General features: G+C 46.6%; 1 protein-coding gene across 1 annotated transcript; it reads right to left on the reverse strand.

Annotated features, from left to right (window-relative positions):
* Positions 1 to 17005: 17005 nt before the first annotated feature.
* Positions 17006 to 22323, reverse strand: LOC117799458 (cationic amino acid transporter 3-like). Its single transcript, XM_034651941.1, is given in 2 exon segments — positions 17006 to 18419; positions 18421 to 22323. Coding segments are annotated over 2 exon segments (1824 nt in total). The 5' UTR covers positions 19138 to 22323; the 3' UTR covers positions 17006 to 17312.
* Between the last annotated feature and the right edge of the window lie 617 nt (positions 22324 to 22940).

The raw sequence follows: 22940 nt of genomic DNA on the forward strand, positions 1-22940 counted from the left end.
AGGGGGAATGAAACATGAGAGACTATGGACTATGAGAAACAAACTGAGAGCCTCAGAGGGGAGGGGGGTGGAGGATTGGGATAGACCAGTGATGGGTAGTAAGGAGAGCACGTATTGCATGGTGCGCTGGGTTTTATACGCAACTAATGAAGCATCGAATTTTACATCGGAATCTGGGGATGTACTGTATGGTGACTAACATAATATAATAAAAAATCATTTAAAAAAATAAAAATAAAAATAAAAATAACACTCTTAAGGAAAAAAAAAAGAATGATAGCTTTAAAGGGTCCTGTAACCCTCAGGGGCTGGAAACCAGATATGCCTTCATCTCCAGGTGTAGTGGCAGGGACTGTGGGTTGGTGGAGATGGAGTTGGGAAGAAGAAGAGATGGATTGGAGAGATTTTAGAATATTAACCCTTTGTTTCATAGGAGGGCAGCTATCTGAGGGCCAGATGGAAGAATCATCACTAAGCCTGGCATCATCCTGAGGTGGAGTAAACTTTCTGAATGCAGCCTGGACCTACATCCCCAATACCAAGGTAGAATGTCACTAAACCCTTTCCCCAGGCACCATGCCCAGTGCCAGTGAGTAGATTGGTACCTGCAAGATCTCCCTGAAACTGCTTTTGGCTCAGATTTATGGACCATGGGTTGGTTGGAATAAGGGCAATGACATAGTTCTTGAGTTCTCAACCTCATGTTGCGAGAGAAGAAGGGAGAAAGATGTCATAGATGACAGAGGCCACCTGTGTAAGCAAAGTTCATCTCCTCATCTTAGCCTTAGTCCATCTCCTCATCTTAGCCTCCACATAGTGTCCCTTCATTTTCCCTGTCTGTCATCATCTTTGCCACTATAACTGCCATCCTGTCCCCCATTCAATCCCTCTGCCCTTTCTGCCCTCCCTCACTGGTAGTTCCATCAGCACACCCTTCTCCCACCATGGGCTCTCACAGGTGGAGGCTGCCTGTGTTTGGGATCACCATACATTTGTGCAGTCTTTAGTCCATGCCAGTGTCCAGTTTTAAGGTACAAGGAAAGATGGAAAACAGGGAGGGAGAAGACAAGGGGATAGAGGTTTAGAGGAGGGTAGAGTGCTCAGAAACAAAAGTTAGGCACAGACGACAAGGAAATATAAGTGCAAATAAATAAAATAAGAACTCTATCCATCAAGGCTCAGCAGACATAAACTCATGGGATTATTACAGAATCAGGGACTTAGTGGTGGAAGGAACTGCAGAAAGCCACTAGTACTGCCTCCTACCAAAACAAAGAAGGAAGTCCTTTTAGGAAACTAGGTGTAAGGAAGAAGAAAAAATGGTGTCATAGATTGAGAAGAAGGTTGTCCTGAGATTCTGAAGGACTTGGGTTCCCATCTCAGCTCTAATACTTACAATGTTTGACCTTGGACAACTTACTTAACTCTCTATGTCCATTTTCTTAACAGTAAAAGGGGATGCCTGGTTTATAGGGACAATATGAAGGCTTAAAGTGATGTGGGTAAAGGTTAGCCTATGTCTGGTACATGGTGGGCACTCAGTAAGTGATGATGATGATGATGATGTTGATGATGATTAAGGAGGATAGCTTTGGGAAAGAGAGGAAGGACAGGGCTAGGCAGAAAGACTGGAGAAGAGTATCCCAGAGAACAGAAATAGCCTGTGGGAGGTGGAGAGGAAAGAAAGGAGTATATGCAGCAGGGAACAAGGGGTTGGAGCCAACGACAGTGGGTGATAAGAATCATCAAGGGGACGGGGTGGTGGGGGTGGGACCTGCCAAGCCTTGAAGGTCTGGGATCATATTGAGGCCTTGGGTCTGTTTCTCTTTCCACAGCCAGCTATCTGCCCAGAACCAGAGCCCAGCTCTACCAGTTCCAATATGTGAACTGCCAGGGCCAGGCCCCCATTTCCAGTTCCAACAGCCAAGGCCCATGGATGGACAGGTGACTCTGAGGGAGACCTATCGTGGCACTAACATCATGCTGCTTATCCCCAAGGCCACTGTGCTGCAGGTGAGAACAGAGCAACAGAGCTACTCCTGGGCAGGGAAGTGAGAGGGCAGGAAGGCATGGGACCCCTTCTCACTTCACCCTCCCCTCGGGGGTGACCTCAGCTGAAGACCTCACTGGGAGTTACAGTCCAGCCATTGAGAAAGTCTTCATCTAACATAGACACAAACATGTAGGGCAGGAAAGCAAACCGCCCAGCCTAATGTCACTCAATACCATTAGTACTTTTTGAGCATTCGTTCTCCCAACTGCTATGTCCTGTCCTACACCCTAGAGGAAGATCCAAAGGGTGACGGAGGCCACTCCAGGGAACAATGTTCAGAGGAGGGGGAGGATGAGGCCCACTTCCAGTTAGGGTGAGGAGTGGGAGCAGATAGTAGGGCCACAGCCCTGCACCGTCCAATCCTGGAGGCAGTGCCCACAGGTGGCTCTTGAGCACCTGAAAAGTGACTGGTCCAAACTGAGATGTTCTGTGTGGGTAAAATACACAAAGGATTTCGAAGACTTCATATTTTAAAAAATGTAAAAGATCTCAATATTTTGTATATTGATTACATGTTGAAAAGAGAATACTTTGGATAGATTGAGTTAGATAAGATATCATTAAAATGAATTTCACCTGTTACTATTTTTCTTAATTATCTACTGGAATATTTAAAATTACATGTGTGGCTTGTATTCTTTTTCTATTGGATCAAATAGACCAACGAGGGAAGAATTAGAGAACAGGACAAATGTTACCAAGGAGCACTTCCTGAAGGAAGAGAAGGGACAGGGACAGGTGGGGAGCACGCACACTCCCCAGACAAGAGGACAGATTTCAGGAAAGCTCAGGAGGTGAGAATGAGTAGCTTGTCTGTGACTTAGGTAAATTCTTGCCTTCTAGAATGCTCTAAACACATGGAATCCCCACACGAATAAAAGATGTCCATATGGTACATAAATCAGAGATCTGTGAGCTCCTACCCCATATTCTGTTTTTATATTCATTGTTCTCATTACCATTGCCTTTCAACAACTTAGGCTGAGAAATCAATTTACAAATGAGAACAGAGACTCAAAGAAGTTAAGTAACTCATTCAAGGCGACACAGCTAGTGAAAATTGCATTGGAGATCTAAACTCACATCTGTCTGACTCCAGAATAGAGTAAAATTAGGGGAGCCATCCCTTTTGTCTGTGTGGATTGAGAAAGATTTCTTGCAAGAGGGTCAGAGCTGGTGCGCGGATGGGTGCAGGGCAGGATGTAGCAGTGCACCAAGCCTCCCCGACTCACCTCCTTATACCTGTACTGCTGGAACTTCCCAGCCCCAGAATGCACCTGCAGAGTGATGGGATGGGACCTTAGAATGGACGCCTCACAAGCACACCCCCCTCCTCATCCTGCCCCCCCCCTTGTTGAACCAGCCCCAGGAGAGCCAGCAAGTGAGGAACGACCTGATGCCGGTGAAGTCACAGATGGAGGGGCAGGTGACAGGGCTGAGGAGCCAAGTTCAGGGGCCCAGATGGATCTGGCAACCACCGGGCAGGAGCAGGCAGAGCTGACAGGGCAGTACAAGGTGGGAGTTCGGCCGGTAGGTGATGGGGCCTGGCTGCTTACGCGGGGTCCCAAATCTGAACCCACTGAAGAGGGGAAAAGGGAGAGGTTAGTGCGCTTTTAAGATGGTTCTAGCATGAAAAAATAACATCGCTTCATTCCTAATTTGCTTTTTGCCCTGTGTTTCCAGAGGCTCCTCACAGCTGCACACAGGGAAGCCCTTTCCCTGATCTAATCTGCTCCCTCCTACCACAGCCCTTGTTTCCAGTTCCCCTGGAACTGCCTGGGCTGACAGGGGAGCCAGAGGGAAAACTGGAGGTCTCTGAGCTCTCTTCTCTGAATCTGCCCCTGATCACCGCCCTCCTGCCAGGAAAGGTCTGACCATCTGTGACCCACCAGGCTTTACCCACATCCTCTCAGTGTCCCTACACTCTGACCCACGTCCCTATCCAGGAGAAACTACTTCTGTGTGTACAGATGCGGGTGATGTATTCCAATCTCACAAACACAGCCTGGGCTTATCAGGGACAAAGTGCAACAAGAGGATTGAGTTAGATTCAGTAAGAACTTCCCAGCAAAAGGGGTCTAAATGCCTCAGTTTGTGTTAAATTCAGTAAGAATGCACACAGGGCCACACCAGAGGTCTCCAGGAGACAAGGACTTGTTCTGGATCTGTCAGGGTAATACTGACTATGGACAGNTGTGTAGTACTGACTAGGGACAGAGGTTTTCACTGTGACTCTGGTCACCCAGCCTCAGCAGGGGGCACAGAAGGACTTCTGGGGACTCTGAGGCCCTCAGGCAGAATGCCTGGAGTCTAGAGTTAGGAACTGCAGCCTGGTTCCATCATTCCCAAATCGTGGGGGGGAGGGGGCGGGATGAGCAGGCCTTCACTGTCTGGCCTCTCTTCCACCCTGGCCCCTCCTCTTTATGGCCCTCCCTGGTCAGAGCAGGGCCTTTGAGCTCTTCCCATGCAGCCCTGCATATAGGCCTCAGACCCCAGTGTCCACCCAGCCTCAGACCTGGGACCCTGAGGCCACCCCCCTGTGCCTGGCAGGACAGAGACACCCACTGCTCAGGCTCCCATCCCCCACACCCACAGCACTAACAGCCTTCCTCTCCTGGCCTCCCCCTCCCCCCACCACATAGCACAGCCTCAAATCTGGGGAAAATGGCACAAATAAAATCAAAGACGTCTTCAGCTGAGTCTTGAGGTTCCCCTGGGACTGCACACATGCATACACATGTGCACACACACAACTGCACACATGTAGACACATAACACACAGATGCTCACACACACACACACAGACACATACCCTCAAAATACACACATATATACACCCATACATCACAATCTCACGTGTATGCAACACAAAGACACACACTCACAAACTCAACCTTTACAGACAGGCATGCACACCCAGACTTACACACTCTGACCACTCATCAAACACACTTGTGCACAGATACGCACCACTCTATGCCTTTCTTCTAAGGCTCCAGAGCCAGTCCTCTGGATCCTAGAGATCTGGAATGTGCAGGGGAAAGCAGGGAAATCCACAGGGAACCTGTTTCCGGTTTCCTGGCCCACACTGCAGCTCCCCTGCTCTACCCCCCTTCCTGCCACCAGAGTCTCTGGGACTGTGACCCACTCCGTGGAAATACAACCTGCAGAGATCACTCAGTCCTTCACTCAAGGGGCACTTTTTTTTTTTTATATTTGTCAGAGAGAGCAAGGGAGCACAAGCAGGGGAAAGGGCAGGAATAGGGAGAAGCAGGCTCCCTGCGAGCCTGACGCAGGACTCAATCCCAGGACCCTAGGGTCATTACAGGAGCCAAAGGCAGACACCTAACTGACTGAGCCACCCAGGCATCCTCCATAAACACATTTGAGCACCTCTCCGCCACATCCCATTTCACTCCCACCCCAGGCCTGCAGCTGAGGCAGACTCCTAAAAGAGTAAGACCTTTGGCCCAGCGGTGTTAGGGAAAGAGCAAGAGCTCAGGAGCCTAGGACCTGAGTTCAAATCCTGCCTTTGCCTCTTCATATGCTGTGTTATTTGACATAAGCCTCTGAGCCTCTGTTTCATCATCTGTGAGGTGGGATTATTAACATTTACCTAATAGCTCTGTCAAGATTAAGACAGGTAAAGCTTCCATCCTCAGTGTGTCCACCCGTGGAAGCCACCCCACTCCATTCCCAGCCCCTGTGGGGAGCATCTCCTCAACACCCTTCCAGTCCTTCTGTCCCTGACACAGAAACCCCATGTCCTTCAGCCTCAGACCCTCAGTTGAACACACCTAGGGAAACTTGATCTGACTAGGCCAGCTCCATCTGACTCCGCCCCCCCTCCCCCGGTCCTGCCCCCATCCCTCCTGGTCCCTAGTGCCTCTTCCCTTTTGCAGGTAGCCTTTTCCTTAATAACCTTTAATGCAGATGGCCATGGCAAAAAAGTTTGGGATGGAGCACTAGGCCCTTGCATCAGATGGATATGAAGGGTTAATCAGTACCCAAGGAGCAATCCTGCAGAAAGTCATCAAACATCCAGTCCTGAGACATTCTTTAAGGACAGACAGGGTGGGAGGCAATTATAGGACAGGACTTGTTGTGTTAAGCAGTCAAGGGAGAGATTGTATCATCCCACAAATACTAAACAACACTTTGTAAGAAACCCCACCGGATTCTGTGCTCAGAGCTGGGAAGCAGCCCAGCCCACCCCCACTCATATGGGCACCCCCTGCAGGTGACTTGAGCCAAGGGCAGCTGGGATGGCTGCCCTACCCCTGCTGCTCAGGTGGCCTCCTCAGCCCCCTCCAAAGTCAGGCCTCAGCGTGAGAGGGAAGTGGCTCTGAGGTCTTATGTCACCTTCCTGGGACATCCATGGACCCACAAACACCCTTGTTTCCCTGCCACAGCCTTTACTCCCTACATCCTCTCAGGCTCTGACTGCTACTGAACTGCTGTCTGCTTCCCCTCCTCCCAGTGGGATCCTCCTGCAGTCCTCCTTCCAGACAACTGGTCGCCCTACCATCTCTGAGCTTCCATTTGCCATTGCCAATCCTGGTGCCTCCACCTCCTCCCTGCCCACCCCCATCCCTCTGACCCCTCCCCTGCCCACCTCCCACTCTGTCCCCTCCCACTTGAATGACCTTCCTCCTTCCCCAGACTGCCTCCATCCCCTCCTGGCTTACCTCCCCAGTCAACACCATCTCCCAGTGGGCCCCACCTTCGCCTTACCTCTGTCTCTCCACCCTACCATTTTACCCCATTTCTAGTCACTTTTTTTTCAACCTCTCCCACCCTTCAGAATCTAGGGAGTAGGGCAGGGCTCAGAGCCCAAGTAAAGGAAGGACATTTGCAGCCTTCTCTCTCCACCTGTGCTCTGCCTGCCCTCCCCCTCTCCCCTGTGGGCAGATCCAGTCCATTGTTAAGGAGACCTGAAGAGACATTTCCCCATCAGCAGAGTGATGGGCAGGGGTGCTCAGAGAAAAGTAGTGACCAGGGGAAATCTGCTAGGCACTTCTTTCCAACCTGGGGAAGCCCCGCCCACAACAGAGGAGCCCCTCCCCCTCCTGAGAGGTTTCCGGGGCAGAGCCTGGCCAGCCCACAGCTTGGCTCTGCCCAAGTTTGTAAGGGACCCTTGGCAGCCCTGGGACCTTGGACATCCTAATGACTTGGTCACCCCAAAGCCACTCGGTCTCAGGAAAGGACAGAGGCCAATGGTGACTGTTCCCCATCTGGTCTCCGGCCACCTCGGCCTCCACTCTGGCTGGAGGGAGACTCCCCCTCCACTTCCACAGTGGGTTTGCTGGAAAGGACCCTGCGAAGCCTCTGCATCTTTTCTCCCCGCAGATCACTAATGTCTGAAATCCCAGCAGAGGGGGCATGGTTTAGCAATGACCTTCTGTGTGTGTGTGTGTGCGCGCGCGCGCAAGGGTGCGCGCAGGACAGGGCTCCTAACACCACGTGGAAGCCAAAGATACCCCCAGAGTGCCACCTCGTTTTCTGCCTGTTTGCTTTACTTCATCTCCCCTTCCCCCGCCACACCTTGCTGAACCCCAAAATTCCTGGAGAGAAGATCTCATCTTTGGCTCCCTTTTCATGCTGTCCCTCCGGTATCGGACCCAGGATTTCCGCTTCAGAAAACAAGCAGCGCTGTCTGCTCCCAGGAAGTTCTTCCTCTCCTCTCACTCCAGTCTTTCTTGCTGCTGTAAGTAACCATACTGCCCTGGGAAATTGTGGGACTCTCTCCCAACCTTCCCCCCCTCCCCCCTTCTTCAGCTTCTCCATAGTTTGTCCCAAATATCTAGGTTCCAGATCTCAGGATTCAGAACAGGTTTCTGGGCTCCAAGATCCAGCAGGGTGCAGAGGAGTCTGAGTATCTGCCTGGCTGCAAGGGGAAGGCAGCGGTTCCTGAGGTGAAAATGGCCAGAGAACACTTTGGAGCTCTATGCACACAGCAGGTGTGTAATAAGTGTGACATGGCCCATTGAGAAGCTGGGCTTAGGGAGGTGAGGGAGGGTAGAGGGCACAGGAATGAGGCTGGACTGGTCTGAAATGTCTGTTCCCCATTCACTTCCCTTCCCCTCTGGGCCACCTGGAGAGAATGTGCTCTAAGTTAGGCCTTGAACCTGGAGTCCTCCCTAAGCTGAGGGGGGTGTCCTTCCTTCCATCCACCTCCACCCAGCCCAGATCAGGACACCAGGACACCCACCCCTAAGAGCCCAGCCTCTGTTCCCCCATCCCACCAACCTCACAAACCCTCTCTTCAGCCAGGTCCCCCAGATCTCTGACCCCTCACCTTGCACACCAGCCTGAATGCCCCCATTCTGGTAAAATCTTAGGCGACCTCTTGAAGCTGCCTGAGCCCCTCCAGTGAACAGAGTAGTCTTTAGGCTTTAGCCAGCACCCTTACCCTATGTGATGATTAATTAATCTTTCTTAATATCCCTATAGCATGCATAACCAAAATGTGTTATCCCAACAGGAAGCAGGTGCAGGAAAGGGCGAGTGGGTATAAAGCTCCAGGTTCCAGTCTCAGGTTTCTCTTAGCCATTCCCATACCTTTCCTAATGGAACCCCTGCTCTGCAAGATACAGAAACTGATGCTACCAACTTGTGCCAGGACGAGGGGCCAGGAAAAGAAAGGAAGACCCTGCTAATTAAAGAGCTAGCTGAGGCTGCTGGGATACTGGAGGACTGCCTGCTCTTCACAGCCCACCTTGTCTTCAGCCTTGGATCCTCTGCCTTCAGCCAGGGATCCAGGGATGACTGGGGTTAGGTAGTCTGTAAAGTCACTCAGAGGATACCTTCCCCTCTCCAAAAGCCCAAAAGTCTGACCAACTCCCCCAAGGAGAACAGAGCTCAGAACCCACTGAAGTTGAGCTGGGAGGTGAGAGGGAGTCCCTGTGACAGCAATTAGCCTCTGTCTTTGTGTGCTCCTGTCCCCATCTCTTCCCCAGCTCCTCACATCCTGGGGCTTTATTTCAGAGGCCTCTGCCTTGATCTTCTCCAAGTCTCTAGCAAGATCAAAGCTCTTAACTCTGTTTTGCTTGCTGAATCTTAGGCTGGAATAGAGGGGACAGGGTCCACCCTGAGGCAAGAGGATGGCCCTGATTTACACTCTTCCTAAGTAGGAGGGAGGTTTGGAAGTTGGACCAAAAAGGAACCAAACACATACCCTGTGTGGACAAACACATACCCTGGTGGGAAGGCTTTCATTCTCCTTCTGTTATTGATTTTATTGTTATTGTTCTTCAGGTTAGAAATTGAATTAACTCATAATCATAGTAGTGTAAAATATGACAGTGGCCATAAATGCCTTTCCTAACCTCCCTATCTAAACAAAATTCCCTGTTATTCTTGCTCAGAAGACCCTGTTTATTTCTTTCAGGGGTTCATCACACTCTGGAATTATTGAACATTTGTTTTCTTGCTTATTGTCTATTTCTCATTAGGAAAAGCTCTATATTTGAATAAGAGAAAGAGTGAACGGGGGCGCCTGGGTGGCACAGCGGTTAAGCGTCTGCCTTCGGCTCAGGGCGTGATCCCGGCGTTATGGGATCGAGCCCCGCATCAGGCTCCTCTGCTATGAGCCTGCTTCTTCCTCTCGCACTCCCCCTGCTTGTGTTCCCTCTCTCGCTGGCTGTCTCTATCTCTGTCAAATAAATAAATAAAATCTTTAAAAAAAAAAAAAGAGAAAGAGTGAACGAAGAATAAATATATTATATGGGAATAAATCTACTGGTGGGATCAACATTTCCTAATAAGATGATCCATAACTGAAAGTATCATGTGCAGACCTACAATCAGTAATATCCTTTCTCAGTACTCATAAATATCTCTACTTCCCCATTTCTCTTCATGTCCTCTTTCCCCCTATTTAATACCACACATGAAAGTTACTTAACAATCTTTAGCTCTGTGTTAAGCACAGTGCAGAGAATATAAAAATGAGCAGAGTATAGTCTCCCCCATCCAGAAGCTGACAGTTGAGTGAGGGAGAAAAGGAAGACACAAGGTAATTATAGCTGAAGACAATGTGCAGAGAGAATATATAGTCAGAGTGACACAAAGGAGTAGAGGAGATCAAAGGAAAAAAATTTGTTCAGAGGCAGAAAATCCAGGAAGAGGTAGGCAGAGGTAATGTTTAAAGTGGACCTTGATGATTGTGTAGGATTTTAGTAGTCAGAGATTGGGAAGACAGAACTCGAAGGAAAGACATAGCTACTGGGAAGGATTTCTTGACTTTCGGCATCATTTGATATTGAACTTCTGTTCATCATGAGAGAGTGAAATGCAAGGACCAGTGAAATTTAAGATAAAACTACAGAATCTGGAGGCTTTGAATACACAAGATAAGAGCCAGGGCCTGGGTCCCAACTCAGGTTCCATTTATCCCCACTTCTCTTCCACTTGATCTTATTGAAGGGGCAATGGTTCAAATGGGACAGGGTACCCATTATGCCTCCATCTATATATCTCTCATCACCTCTTTCTCCCCACTGAGTTCCTTAATAAGAATAAAAGTGTTTCTTAATCTCATCAATGAGAAGACCACAAAGGGCTGAAAAGCATATACCACACAAATTAAGTCAGGTAATTTGCATACCTGGGGAAAGAGAGAAACCCCTCCTCCCATCTCCATAGTCAATTTTCCTAGATCTAATGACGCTCTATGTCAATAAATATCTATTTTTCCTCCTTCTCTGGACGAGAGGTGAGGTGAAATATCAGATGTAAACTAAAGTTTGTCATAAAAATCCCTCATAGAACAGTCTCCCAAGTACTGTCATTGGAAGGTGGAGGAGGGGTGCCTGTGCTGTGTCTGTCTGCAAACCACATGCAGGTCCTCCTGCCTCCTGCTTCCTGGAGCCTTGATTCAGGTTTTCTAAAGAAGTACAGTGACATTCAACTCCTCTTACCATCCCTGCTTCTGTCAGAGCTCATTGCTTTCTATGAAATTAGTTTCACAAATGACCAGTTTCTCACAATGTCTCTAGACAATGTCTCTAGATTCTTTAATTAGTATAATTTTTAATTCTTCTCTTTCTGGGATGTTTCAAAGAGAGAGTCCCACTTGGAAGAAAAGAAGTAAATAAAATGGGTTCTAGGAGAGGGGAGGTGGTTCTGTGGGTNCTTCTCTTAGTACCTTCCATGAGGCGGTTCTAGGAGAGGTGAGGTGGTTCTGTGGGTGGTGTGCATATGACTGCACTTGGGTATTTAGACTAAAGGGTAAAAAACAGGAGGGGATTTCCTTGTGGCTGCTGTTTCTCTTTCTCTGCAAACCTCTTCTGACTGTAACAGGTGTAGAGGGCTCCACAGCAGCCCAGCATCTTAGCCATGAACTTCCCACAAGGACACTCATTAAGGTTTCTTTGGGAGGTGATGAAAAATAAATATCAGGGCTTGGTAGAAACACATCAACCAGGGCCAGGGGTGGAAGGCAGCTGGTTCCTTAGTGTTGATTGAATTCCTTCAGAATTCGTCTACACGCACATGCGCAAGCGTGTGCACACAACACACACACACACAAACACACACACACACAAACACACACACACGCACACACACAATTAGAATAATCAGGTTATCACTCATTTGATTAAGGGACAGAACAATCCTGAGGCTGGGCATGACTACTATGACCATCCCAGTCCCTTTCAGGCCATCATATGAAGGAAGGGTAACAGAATTGGCAACAATCCCCACCCACCCAATGCTTGCCCCAGGGGAGCCCCTAAGGACCAAGCCGACTCAAGAGAGGGCATCACAGGCGTTTTTCCCCACAGTAGGCAGAGTGCTAAACCCTGCCATAGTGACTGGCATGGGAGGCCTGGAGAGAGGAGGCAGTTAGACCCCACACTTCCCCTCTTCCCCAAATTCCACTTCCCCAGCCTAGGCCGCTCCTCTTGTGCTCCCAATTCCAGAGTTTTCAGACCTTCCATAGTGCTCATCTGAGGCCAGACCTCTGTCATCCATCAGCTAAAGTCAGTGTTTCTCAAACCTGAAAGCCCATACAAATCACTTGGGAGCCTGTTAAAAATGTAGATTCTGAGACAGCATATCTGCATGGGGGCGTGAGATTCTGTATTTCTAAGAAGCTTCCAGGTGACACCTTCGCTGCTAGTTTACATGACTGTAGCAGTTGCTACAAATGTCTCCCAGGAAGAGTCTATCTGCCCACATCCTTCTATCTGCCTATCTTCCAGATGGCAATGAGAATCATATCTCACCCTTCCCGAAGCAGAAATCTGGTTCCATGGCACAATACACAATACAAACCTGGCTTATAAATTCCCTTCAAATGTGAAAACACATCCTTCACCAGAGTCTCATTCCTTCATGACTCTTGAAGGTCCATGTGCCTAGAATTATGTCCCATTTCTTTTCCAATTTACCTATCTGTCTTCTATTTCCCAAGTTGCTCCATAGGCATCAACCTCCAGGAAGTGTCTCTTGACCAACACATTTCTCTGTTTCTACTAAGACCTTTCCCTCCAGAATAATGATGCCTCAATCTATATCCAGGTCTGAATTCCTTCTATTTCAGGCTGTTCTTCTCCCCATATGGGTTATCAATTCTCTCCCCTCAAAGAAACATAGATGTTCTCACAAGGTTTCTGCACCAGTTCCTCAAAGAAGCATCTAAAGGAGTAGGTAAGTATATGGGTAATGGGGCCTTTGGCAGGCTTGCCTGAAGCCACCTACATCCTGTTGGGAACATGAGAAATTCAGCAAGTAGCAAAGTAACTGCCCTCCCTCCCTCTCGGGGCAGGCCCCATAGATAAATACAATAGAAAAACTCTGGCCCTCCTATACCAAAGCATAAAACTGACTGCATCAGGAAGGATGCCTGTTGTGCCCACACTGGAGCCAGTCTCATCATCAGGGATTCCCTGGAATGAGGTAGAGCTGTTGGGTCTTCTATCAATTTCACTCCTTCCAGCCCCTCCCCACACCCCATGGGAAGAGATGGAGCAGGACCAGTGGAGGTCATGTCAGGCATTCTCCTGCTCCAGGGCTGTATCGTCCTGTGGCTCCTCGAATGAACAACACTGTTCTTACTGTTGGATCTAGAGGAAATGTAGAAGCTGCTCCTTGTCCTGAGCAAGACTCCACGGGGATGGAGCAGACAGGACAGTCACCAGAACTCAGGCACAGCTGCACAGGGCAAAACTACAAGTGCCGGGTATGGTTCTAGATGCTGGGTGCAGATAGAGTTCTGGATGGAGAGAAATGCTGTTTGTCAAGGAAGTCTCCCAGAAGATAGGGTTAAAGGAGCAGTGCAGTGCTAGCCTGAAGGAAAGGAGAATTTTCTGTACCAAAGAAATGTGTAAGGCTCAATTCAATTGAACGTGAATTTATTGAATGCTCATTATGTGCCTGGCCTCCAGCTGGATGCTCTGGGGAAGTGAACAAGATACACCCCTTACCTGTGATCTACAATCAGAGAACAAAAAAAAAAAAAAANGTGCTGTTTTAATCTGACCAAAAAAGTCAGTAGGATTTAAGCTTGAGAACGTGTCAGGTTTGGAAAAAATATTTTAAATATAGATTTACCATAGATTCTTAATATCTTAATACAAACAGCTACTTTCCAAACTGCTCTTTTATCTTATAAGAAAATCTGAAAGGTAGACTGTTTTTACTGCCAGAGGAATCTCTTTCACAGGATAGAAAGGATCATCCTCCATATTTGTGCAAAGAATGTGTATTAACGTTTAGTAGTTCATCCAGAAGTTTAAGGTAGTAATAATAATATAAAGGCTGACACCAAAGTCTTCTCTTAGCCCTACTGTAAAAGATTGCATATTTTGTATATAGCATAGAAAAACATATTTGTTTCAAATTGAATGAAAAATAAATCCCGTAGTTTTCCACAAACAAATAAAATAAAATAATAAAGTAAAATAAAATAAAATAAAAAATAAAGGAGTAACACATGCTAGCCTGAAGGAAAAGAGAATTTTCTGTACCAAGGAAATGTGTAAGACTCCATTCAATTTAAGATGAATTTATTAAATGCTCATTATGTGCCTGGCCCCCAGCAGGATGCTCTGAGAGTGAACAGGATACACTCCTTACCCTGATCTATAATAAGGAACAAAAAAAAAAAAAAAAGAAAACTAAGATAACTTGGTATGCTATTTTTCAATTTCAGATTTACCGAGGTACCATTGATGTATAAAATTGTAAGGTGTTTGAAGTGTACATAGTGTTAATATGATATACATATAATTGTGAAAGGATTCATTACGATTTGACCACTGTGAAAGGATTACCGATGGTATTTTAATATAAATGTGTCATAAAATGAAGGTGAGCGTACAAAGGGCGACTTTGTTTCTCTCACTTCATCTTTACATATGAGGAGGCTTCAGCTGGGTCTTTGGTTTTCAAAGTGTGGTCCCTGGACCAGCAGCATCAGCATCACCTGGGAACTTGGTAGAAGTGCAAGTTCCGGGCCCCACCCAGACCTCCTGAATTCCAAACACTGGGGACAGGGGCCCAGGGATCTGTTTCACAAGCCCTACAGGTGTCATGGCACCCCCTGAGGTCAGAGCACCACTGAGCAGAGTACGATTCCTGGCCTCTCTCCACGGGGCCCTCTCTCATTGGGCCCTTGAATAATGAAGTGAAGACATAACACTGGGCATACCAGGCTTAGCTTCTTCCAGTTGTTTGTTGGTCTTCTTTTTTTGTCCAGAACAAACCTGCCCACCGGACACATGGGATCCAACCTGCTCATACAGGAGAAAATCTAACAAAAGCAGACTCTCTTCTGTGATGGCAGGTGAGGGATGCTCGGCACTACTGTGAGGAGGACTAAGTCTGTGTAATGTAGTGATACAGGAGTAGTGAACCAATTAGGCACCAGATCTATAGCTGATGATTTACTTATCTGTCTCTATGTCATGATTATCAGGTGGTTCCAAACGTAGAAAGGGGAAATGGGGCGTTGTTTATTGGATGGCTACAGCTCCAACAATGGGTTGTAGTGGAAAGTGGGCAAGATGTAGGATCAGACCCCTGCAGTAGAGAAACCTAGTTAAGAGAATAACAGGACAGAAGAACCAGAGGAAATCCTAGAAAATTTTTAAGGAAATGGAATTTGAGAAATGTTCATTGTGACCTCTCCTGTACAGATGAATAAGCAGGGCATGGAAGGAACTGAGCGGCTTGCTCAAGGTCACATTGCTAGTTAGTGGTGGAAACAGGAGGAGAACCCAGGACATGTGGCTCTCAGCTGTGCACTTTCTGAGCAGGTGGACCAAAGCAGACAACAGTAGAGGAACTTTAAAGTCCAAGAATGCAGATGTTGCTAAGAGAAATGCCAACCCTAGGGATTTTGGCAGTGGGTTCCAAGCCAAAGTGCTTTGTGCTCAGAGGAAAGCTCTGGCTCCAGTCCACCTGTGCATCCTCTCTTGTCCTCTCACACAGCCAAGACACAAGCCACAGCTTGCTTCGTTTTCCTGTGTGCTTTCCTGGTGTTGTTCTTTCTGCCTACAATCTCTCCCTGCTATACACGTGTGGCAAACTCCTATCTATCCTTGGAGAGAGCCAACTCAAATGCCATCCCTCTACAAGTACTCTCTAATTTCACCAATCAGCCCTCACCTCTGTGCCAGCCACAAATGATCATTCTCCACTCTGAATTCCCACGACACTCTGTATGTTACTTATGACAACACTTTGTACTTTTTGTTATAGCTATGCTTTACCCTTGTGTTAGAGTATCAGCTTCTTAAGGGCAGGGACCTTATTTCATCTTTTTTTGGTCTCTTTCTAGTTTCTTTTATTTATTTTTTTACTGAAGTACAATGAATATGCAGTGTTCTTTTATTACTCTCAGGTGCACAATACAATGATTCAACAATTCCACACTCTTCTCAACGCTCATCAAGATTAGTGTACTTGTAATTCCCTTTATTTAAATCATCTATTCTCCTACCTGTCTCCCCTTTGGCAACCACCAGTGTGTTCCCTGTATATAGGAGTCTGGGGTGTTTTTTGTTTGTTTGTTTGTCTCTCTTTTTTCTTTTTAATTTTTTTTAATTCTTAAATTCTACATAAGTGTGAAAATGTATGGCATTTGTTTTACTCAGACTGACATATTTTAATTACCATTATACCCACCCAGTCCATCCATGTTGTTACAAATGGCAAGATTCTATTCTTCTTCTGGCTGAGTAATAGGCCACTATACATACATATATACTATGTCTTCTTTATCTATTCATCTATCCATGGATACTAGGGTTGCTTCCATATACCAGCTATTGTAAATAATGCTGCAATAAACATAGGGGTGCATATATCTTTTCAAATTCATGTAACTAAGATGCTTTTGCACAGAAAAGGAAACCATCAACAACAACAAAAAAGGCAACGTACTGAATGGGAGAAGATATTTGCAAATGTTATATCAATAAGAGGTTAATACTCAAAATACATAAAGAACTTATACAACTCAAGACAAAAAAATAAATAATCCAATTAAGAAATGGATAAGGTCATGAATAGATATTTTTCCAAACAAGGCAGAGATGACCAACAGACACATGAAAAGATACTTAGCATCACTAATCATCAGGGAAATACAAATTAAAACTGCAATCAGATACCACTTTATACCTGTCACAATGGCTAAAATAAAAAAGACGAGAAAACAAATGTTGGTGAAGATATGGAGAAAAAGGAACCCTTGTGCACTGTTGGTGGGAATGGCAAATGGTGCTCTCACTATGGAAAACACTATGGAGATTCCTCAAAAAATTTAAAACAGAACTACCATATGATCCAGTAATTCTGCTACTGGGTATTTTCTTAGGTAATCTCTACAGCCAATGTGGGGCTCAAACTCACCAGCCTGAGATCAAGAGCAGTGCTCTACTGACTGAGCCAGCTAGGCACTCCCTTCATTAGTGGATATTTAACTAAGGAAAAGGAAAACACTATTTCAAGTTTCTTTTAATACTAATTTTATAAAAGCCAGTAAGCCGCTATAGACACAACTGAAAAGTAGAAAGTAAAAAAAATAAATAAATAAAGGAGAGAGAGCAAAGACACACCCTTCACTGTACCAAAATTACAGAGCTCTATTACGGTTCCCCCACCAATATCTGATAGGCGCTCTAGATTTCTGTGTGCTCAAGAGTACTCCCATTATTGTGCAGGTGACCAGACTGCATTCAGGTTTGATGACGTCAGGCCAAATAAGTACTGACTCTGCTGAGGTCAAGGTCGACAGTTTGGGCCCTTATGTGCGGTTAAGCGAACAGGCTTGCTGGATCCCATAGCCGATAGCAAACCCAATCAGCATCCAGACACCAAATCTCAGCCAGGTGGCAGCTGTCATCTGCATCATAAGGGAGACATTCACAAAGATGCTCAGGAGTGGGAGGAGAGGCAGAGCAGGGACCTTAAAGGGAAGGGGAGTGGAGCTCTGTGGCTGTCTCCAGATGACCCCAGTGACCCCAGTGATGAGCGCCAGGAGCAGCACGACCACTGTGATCGGCCCTGGGTCTCCAGAAAGCAGACCTGGCCAGTGGGCCAGGGCCAGCACCAGGCAGAGGAGAGTCAGCAGCAGAGCAAGCAGTGAGGAGCAAACATAGACAACCCGGCCAGAGAGTGGAGTGGGGGTAGGGCTGCCTGGAAAAAATAGTCCCTGTAGAGTCAGCTTCTCTGCTGCAGGTCCATTCTCTTCCCGCAGCTGCGCTTCATTTCCCTCATTCTCCCCCTGCAGCGCTTCTTCATTTTCCTCCTTCCTCCTCTCGGGCTGATACCTGATGATGAGAACACAAAAAGCTACCAGGGAATAAGATACCAGGGTCCCAATTGACCTCAGGTCCAGAAGATCAGTGAGTCCAAAGAAGAATACCATGATTGCTGCGATAGTGACGAAGATCACAGTGGCTACAATAGAGGCATATGTGCCAGTATAGATCCTGGCAAGAACAGGGAACAGGAGGCGATCCTCTGCCATCATGTATATCACCATACGTATGGGGAATGTAAAGCTCCAGGAGGCGTAGACAAAAACATTACAAAATATTACAATAACTACAACATAGTAGGCAGGGGCCCAGCCAATATGGAGAAATATCTCAGGCAAGGTGCTCCCAGGTCGAAGCTGGTAGTAAGGCACCATGAGTGTAAGTGCCGCAGAGACACCGAAATACACCAAAAAGCAGATGAGCAGTGAAACCACAATGGCCATGGGGATGGAACGCTGGGGATTGTGCGATTCTTTGACTCTGGTAACAATAACGCTGAAACCTATAAATGTATAGAAACAGGAAGCTGATCCTCGGAGAAGCCCCTGGAAGCCAAAAGGCATGAATCCTCCAGAGCCCAGAGGGCCCAAGCGAGAGGTGTNGCAAGCTAGAGGTGTCATTGAGTCCAGCCTGTATGTAGTCCTCTTCTGTGAGATTCCAGTTGTGCAGGTCCCCCTTAATGAAGCCAGAGATGATGACAAAACTGAGAACCAAAAGCTTCACCAATGTGAACACTTCGAAAATTCTGAAGAGTCCACGATCATCCACATATTGAACTTCCATGAAGAGAAACAGAAAGAGGACAAAAAAGTAGTTCACATTGTCTGCAAAGAATTGGGGAACTTGCTCTGAGATGCTCTCATGCAGGGTCTCAGAGATCCGGGTCCCAGTCAGGATGTCGAAAGGTAAGGACCAGGCCTGGATCAAAACGAATGCATCGACAACAAAGGAGAGGATCAGGTTCCAGCCAGTGATGAAAGCCCAGAGTTCACCTACAGTGACAAAGCTGTAGAGATATGCAGACCCAGAATGGGGAACCCGGACACTAAACTCTGCATAGCACAGCCCAGCCAGCAAGGAAGTCAGGCCGGCCACCAAAAAGCAGATCACAATGGATGGTCCTGCTTGATTACTGGCCACCTCATTAGCCAGGAAATACACACCAACACCCACGGTGCGGCCCACACCCAGGGCCACTAAATCCAGAGTGCGCAGTTTTATGTCAGTTTCAAACTGAAACACTTTTTCCTCCAGCGGACGTCTGCGTACCAGCTTTCGACCAAGTCTGCGAAGTGCCTGATGCAGCATTCTAGCTGGAATTGAAAAGATTCTAAGGATCAGGGAGCTGTAGCAAGCCCAGGGAGCCAACAGTGTTGGATCTGGTTCAGTGAGGCTGAGTTAATCCCAGTCGGGTTGGGGCTCAAGGTCCATTGCTCAGGCTTCAGAGCTGCTGCTCTATATTTCGTCTGGTATGTGCTGTCCTTCCATAATGCCTAGGGAGACAATAAATATTTACTGAAAAATGGTGTTCAACCAACCAACTGAAACTGAAAAGTCGCATGTAACTTGTTGCAGCCCAAGTATCACAGAAACTGACACCGAAAGACACCATAGGAAAAATCAATCCTGCTTTCCCCCCAGAAAAACTACCCAATAGGTCCCAACATCCTGCTTTTCTTTAATTTTATTTTTCAGTAGGCTCAATGCCCAGCATGGTGCCAAACACAGGACCCAACTCAAAACCATGAGATCTAATCCTGAGCCAGTATCAGGAGTCGGACTCTCAACCAACTGACCCACCCTGGCACCCCAACATTCTCCTTTTTTACACACCACATGTCATAATTCCTTGTAAAACATGTAGCTTTATGGACTAATTAGGCGGTAAGACACAACAGGGCATGAATGCGTTGTGCAAGAATTCACAGGCACTAAGTGTGCACGCTGATTGAGCGTGAGTAATAACACATTAATTCATGGGCTAGAGGGCCTTGCTACAACTACAGACCCATGTTTTATATATCATCAGAGTTTCAAATACAAATATTGGTCTCTCAGTCTTAAAACTCTTAGCCCCAAAATCTGCTACCCAAGGATAGATATCACTTTGGCCCCTTTTTCCTCATTCTGCATCATCCATTCAGCTGTACTGCTGGCCAAGAACGTATAGTACACACTTCCCTTTACACACTTAGACCCACATGGGCACTGTGAACAGAGAGGAGGAGGGACAAAGGGGTAGGTCCTTCATAACCACCTGCAAGAAGGAGAGGACCAGGCTGTCTGGGAAGGAAACACTGGAGAGATGGAGAGAGCAGTGAACCCAGGGTCCATGACTAAGAAGGAACAGGAGCCAGGAAGGTGGTTTTTTGAATTCTGAAATCCAATACATCTCACCTAAAACATCCAGGCAAAACTCACTATAATTTTAATGTCCTCAATTATATGAGTGTGATCCATAGGGAGAAAAGTAGGTCACCTAGCTCAGAGGCTCATGAACAAAACAGTTCCTTCTGTCTCCTCCCTCTCTGGGTTCCAGGAGAGAAGGTGAGCTCACTTCTGCAGACAGTCCCCTCACCGGCCACACTGGGCTCTATATACACCCTGTTCCATCAGTGATGTCAGCTGCCAGGGGCCTGGAGAATCTGTGCTGCTCTGTGAGCTTGTAGTAGAACACTCACTTGTAAAGCCACATGAATTTTTCACAGGGAGTTATTTTAACCCAACTGTTGCTGAATGTTTTCTTAATGAATGTACCCTGCATGTGTTTCCTTCTTCTCTCTCCTCCCCAGCTGCTATTCCTCAAGGGGAACAAGGCTTTGGATGAACAATTCACAGCAATGCCCAGAAATGAGCATAGAGAACAAAGTCATGCAGTCCCCACTCTGCTCTCTCCTCAGCCTTTCGTTTTCAGAGAATTTTAGGAAATGCTGTCAGAGGTTTTTAAAGACAGAAAATCAAGTCAAAATTGGAAAGTCTTCTCTGTAGATAATCAAAAGGAACCCTTGGGTTATGGGCCAGACCTTCTGCCTCAAAATTGATCCAGATTCCTTATTTGTCACTCACCAGTTCCAATGTTATGATTTACCAAGAAGCACACAATATAGATAAGGAGGGTCAATTCTTAACTTATGGAAACTTTCTACACTATTTGAAGTGTCTCCAACCCATGACCAGGCTTCAAACCCTTCCATGGTTCCACACTGCCCTTCCTTCATAGACCTTCCTTCCTTCATAACCTGACCTGTGCTTATTCCTCCAGCCTCATCCCTGCCCAGTTCCTGCTCCAGCTGCAAAATTCGACACTCACCCCGTTGCCTTGCCTCTAATGCCCTCTTGGCCCCTTCACTTAGCTAACCCCCACTTCTCTTTCAGTTTCCACCTCAGAAGATGCTTCCCCTTATGCTGCCCTTATGCTGACCCTTATGCTGCGCTTTCTATGTGTTCTCCTAGCACTGGGCTTCTCCCATGTGCCATTGATCCCAATGTATCCAAATTCCAGGACAGCTGACTGTCTCCTCCATCAGACTGTGAGTTAGGTGCTCAATACATATTTGTTGAACAAATGGCCACGCTAAGAAGAGAAACCTGAAAGAGGCCATAATCCAGAATTTCTACATACTGGATATTGAGAAACATACTCTGTAGCCAAGCAACCTTTATAATCCTGGCTCAGGTAAAGATATACATGGTATTCCCTTCCTTGTGGAAGGCGAGTGACATGGATAGTGCGGAGGGGAAACCAACTGTAATAAAACCTTGACCCCACAACATTCATGACAGGTATGAGTGACACAGGGTGAGAAAGAATTATTTGCCTTTGAGGACACTTGTTTAAATGTCAGGCAACCAACTACCCATGCCCAGTTAGAGAAGCCCTACTTTTTTGAAGGCATCATGCTCAGGCCTATAATTCAGGTAGGACGTCCTAAGTCAGAGGTTCTCACTTTGGGGGACAGACATAAGGAAGACACCTGGGGACATTTTCAAACTGCAGATCCTCTCCCTCTGGAGATTCTTGTCCACTAGTCCTGTACTTCCCATGACTGCTGTAAACTATCCCAACTGACAAGAAATTGTCGTCAGATTCATGGAGAAGGGATTCTAAAAGCTTCCTTCACAAGAAGGCAACACAGTTGAGTAGTTTGGAGTAAGGCAGGTAGGCTGTTCGGGTTCAAATCGCACGTCATCCTCACACCCGATGACTCCAGACAAATTAGTTTACTTGTCTGGGCTTTAGTTGTCACAACAGTCAAATGAGAGTAAAAGTAAATTCCTCACAGGTTAATTGTGAGGAGTAAGTGAAATGATGCCCATAGGGTACCTGGCTCAGTACCCAGCAAACCATATGGACTTGATACAATCTACCTAGTATCTAATATTGAAATCTGGTCCATAGTAACCGAACATTGACAATCAATCCATCTTTATAAATGTGCAGGCTCTCAATTCCACCAGAACTTGAGCTTGTTAGCCACCCTCATGAGACAATGAAAAGTTTTATTCCATATAATTCACCTTCAAATGCTAAGGACTCTAATTAGATACCTCATCCGAGTTGGTCCTAACTCATGGGGTGAGTCCTAGGCTGACTGTGTTAGACCAGTCGTCAAGAAATGCAAGGCTCAATACAATAATAATAATAATAATAATAACAATAAAAATAATAATAAGATTTTTATCTACAGATGCCTCTTCTGGAATAGGCAGTGTTGGGTACTATATAGATAAGAACAATGATCATTATTATGTCAGAAATCCTGGATGTGGGGGCGCCTGGGTGGCTCAGTCATTAAGCATCTGCCTTGGGCTCAGGGCGTGATCCCGGCGTTCTGGGATCGAGCCCCACATCAGGCTCCTATGCTAGGAGCCTGCTTCTTCCTCTCCCGCTCCCCCTGCTTGTGTTCCCTCTCTTGCTGGCTGTCTCTCTCTCTCTCTCTCTGTCAAGTAAATAAATAAAATCTTGGAAAAAAAAAAAAGAAATCCTGGNCTCTGTCAAGTAAATAAATAAAATCTTGGAAAAAAAAAAAAGAAATCCTGGATGTGAGGTCAGGTCCTTCCTTGTGACTACATGAACTTGGGTAATTTGCTTAATCTCTCCAAGCCTCAGT

The sequence above is a fragment of the Ailuropoda melanoleuca genome, unplaced genomic scaffold (assembly GCF_002007445.2).
Source record: "Ailuropoda melanoleuca isolate Jingjing unplaced genomic scaffold, ASM200744v2 unplaced-scaffold4993, whole genome shotgun sequence".
NCBI classification, from domain to species: Eukaryota; Metazoa; Chordata; class Mammalia; order Carnivora; family Ursidae; genus Ailuropoda; species Ailuropoda melanoleuca.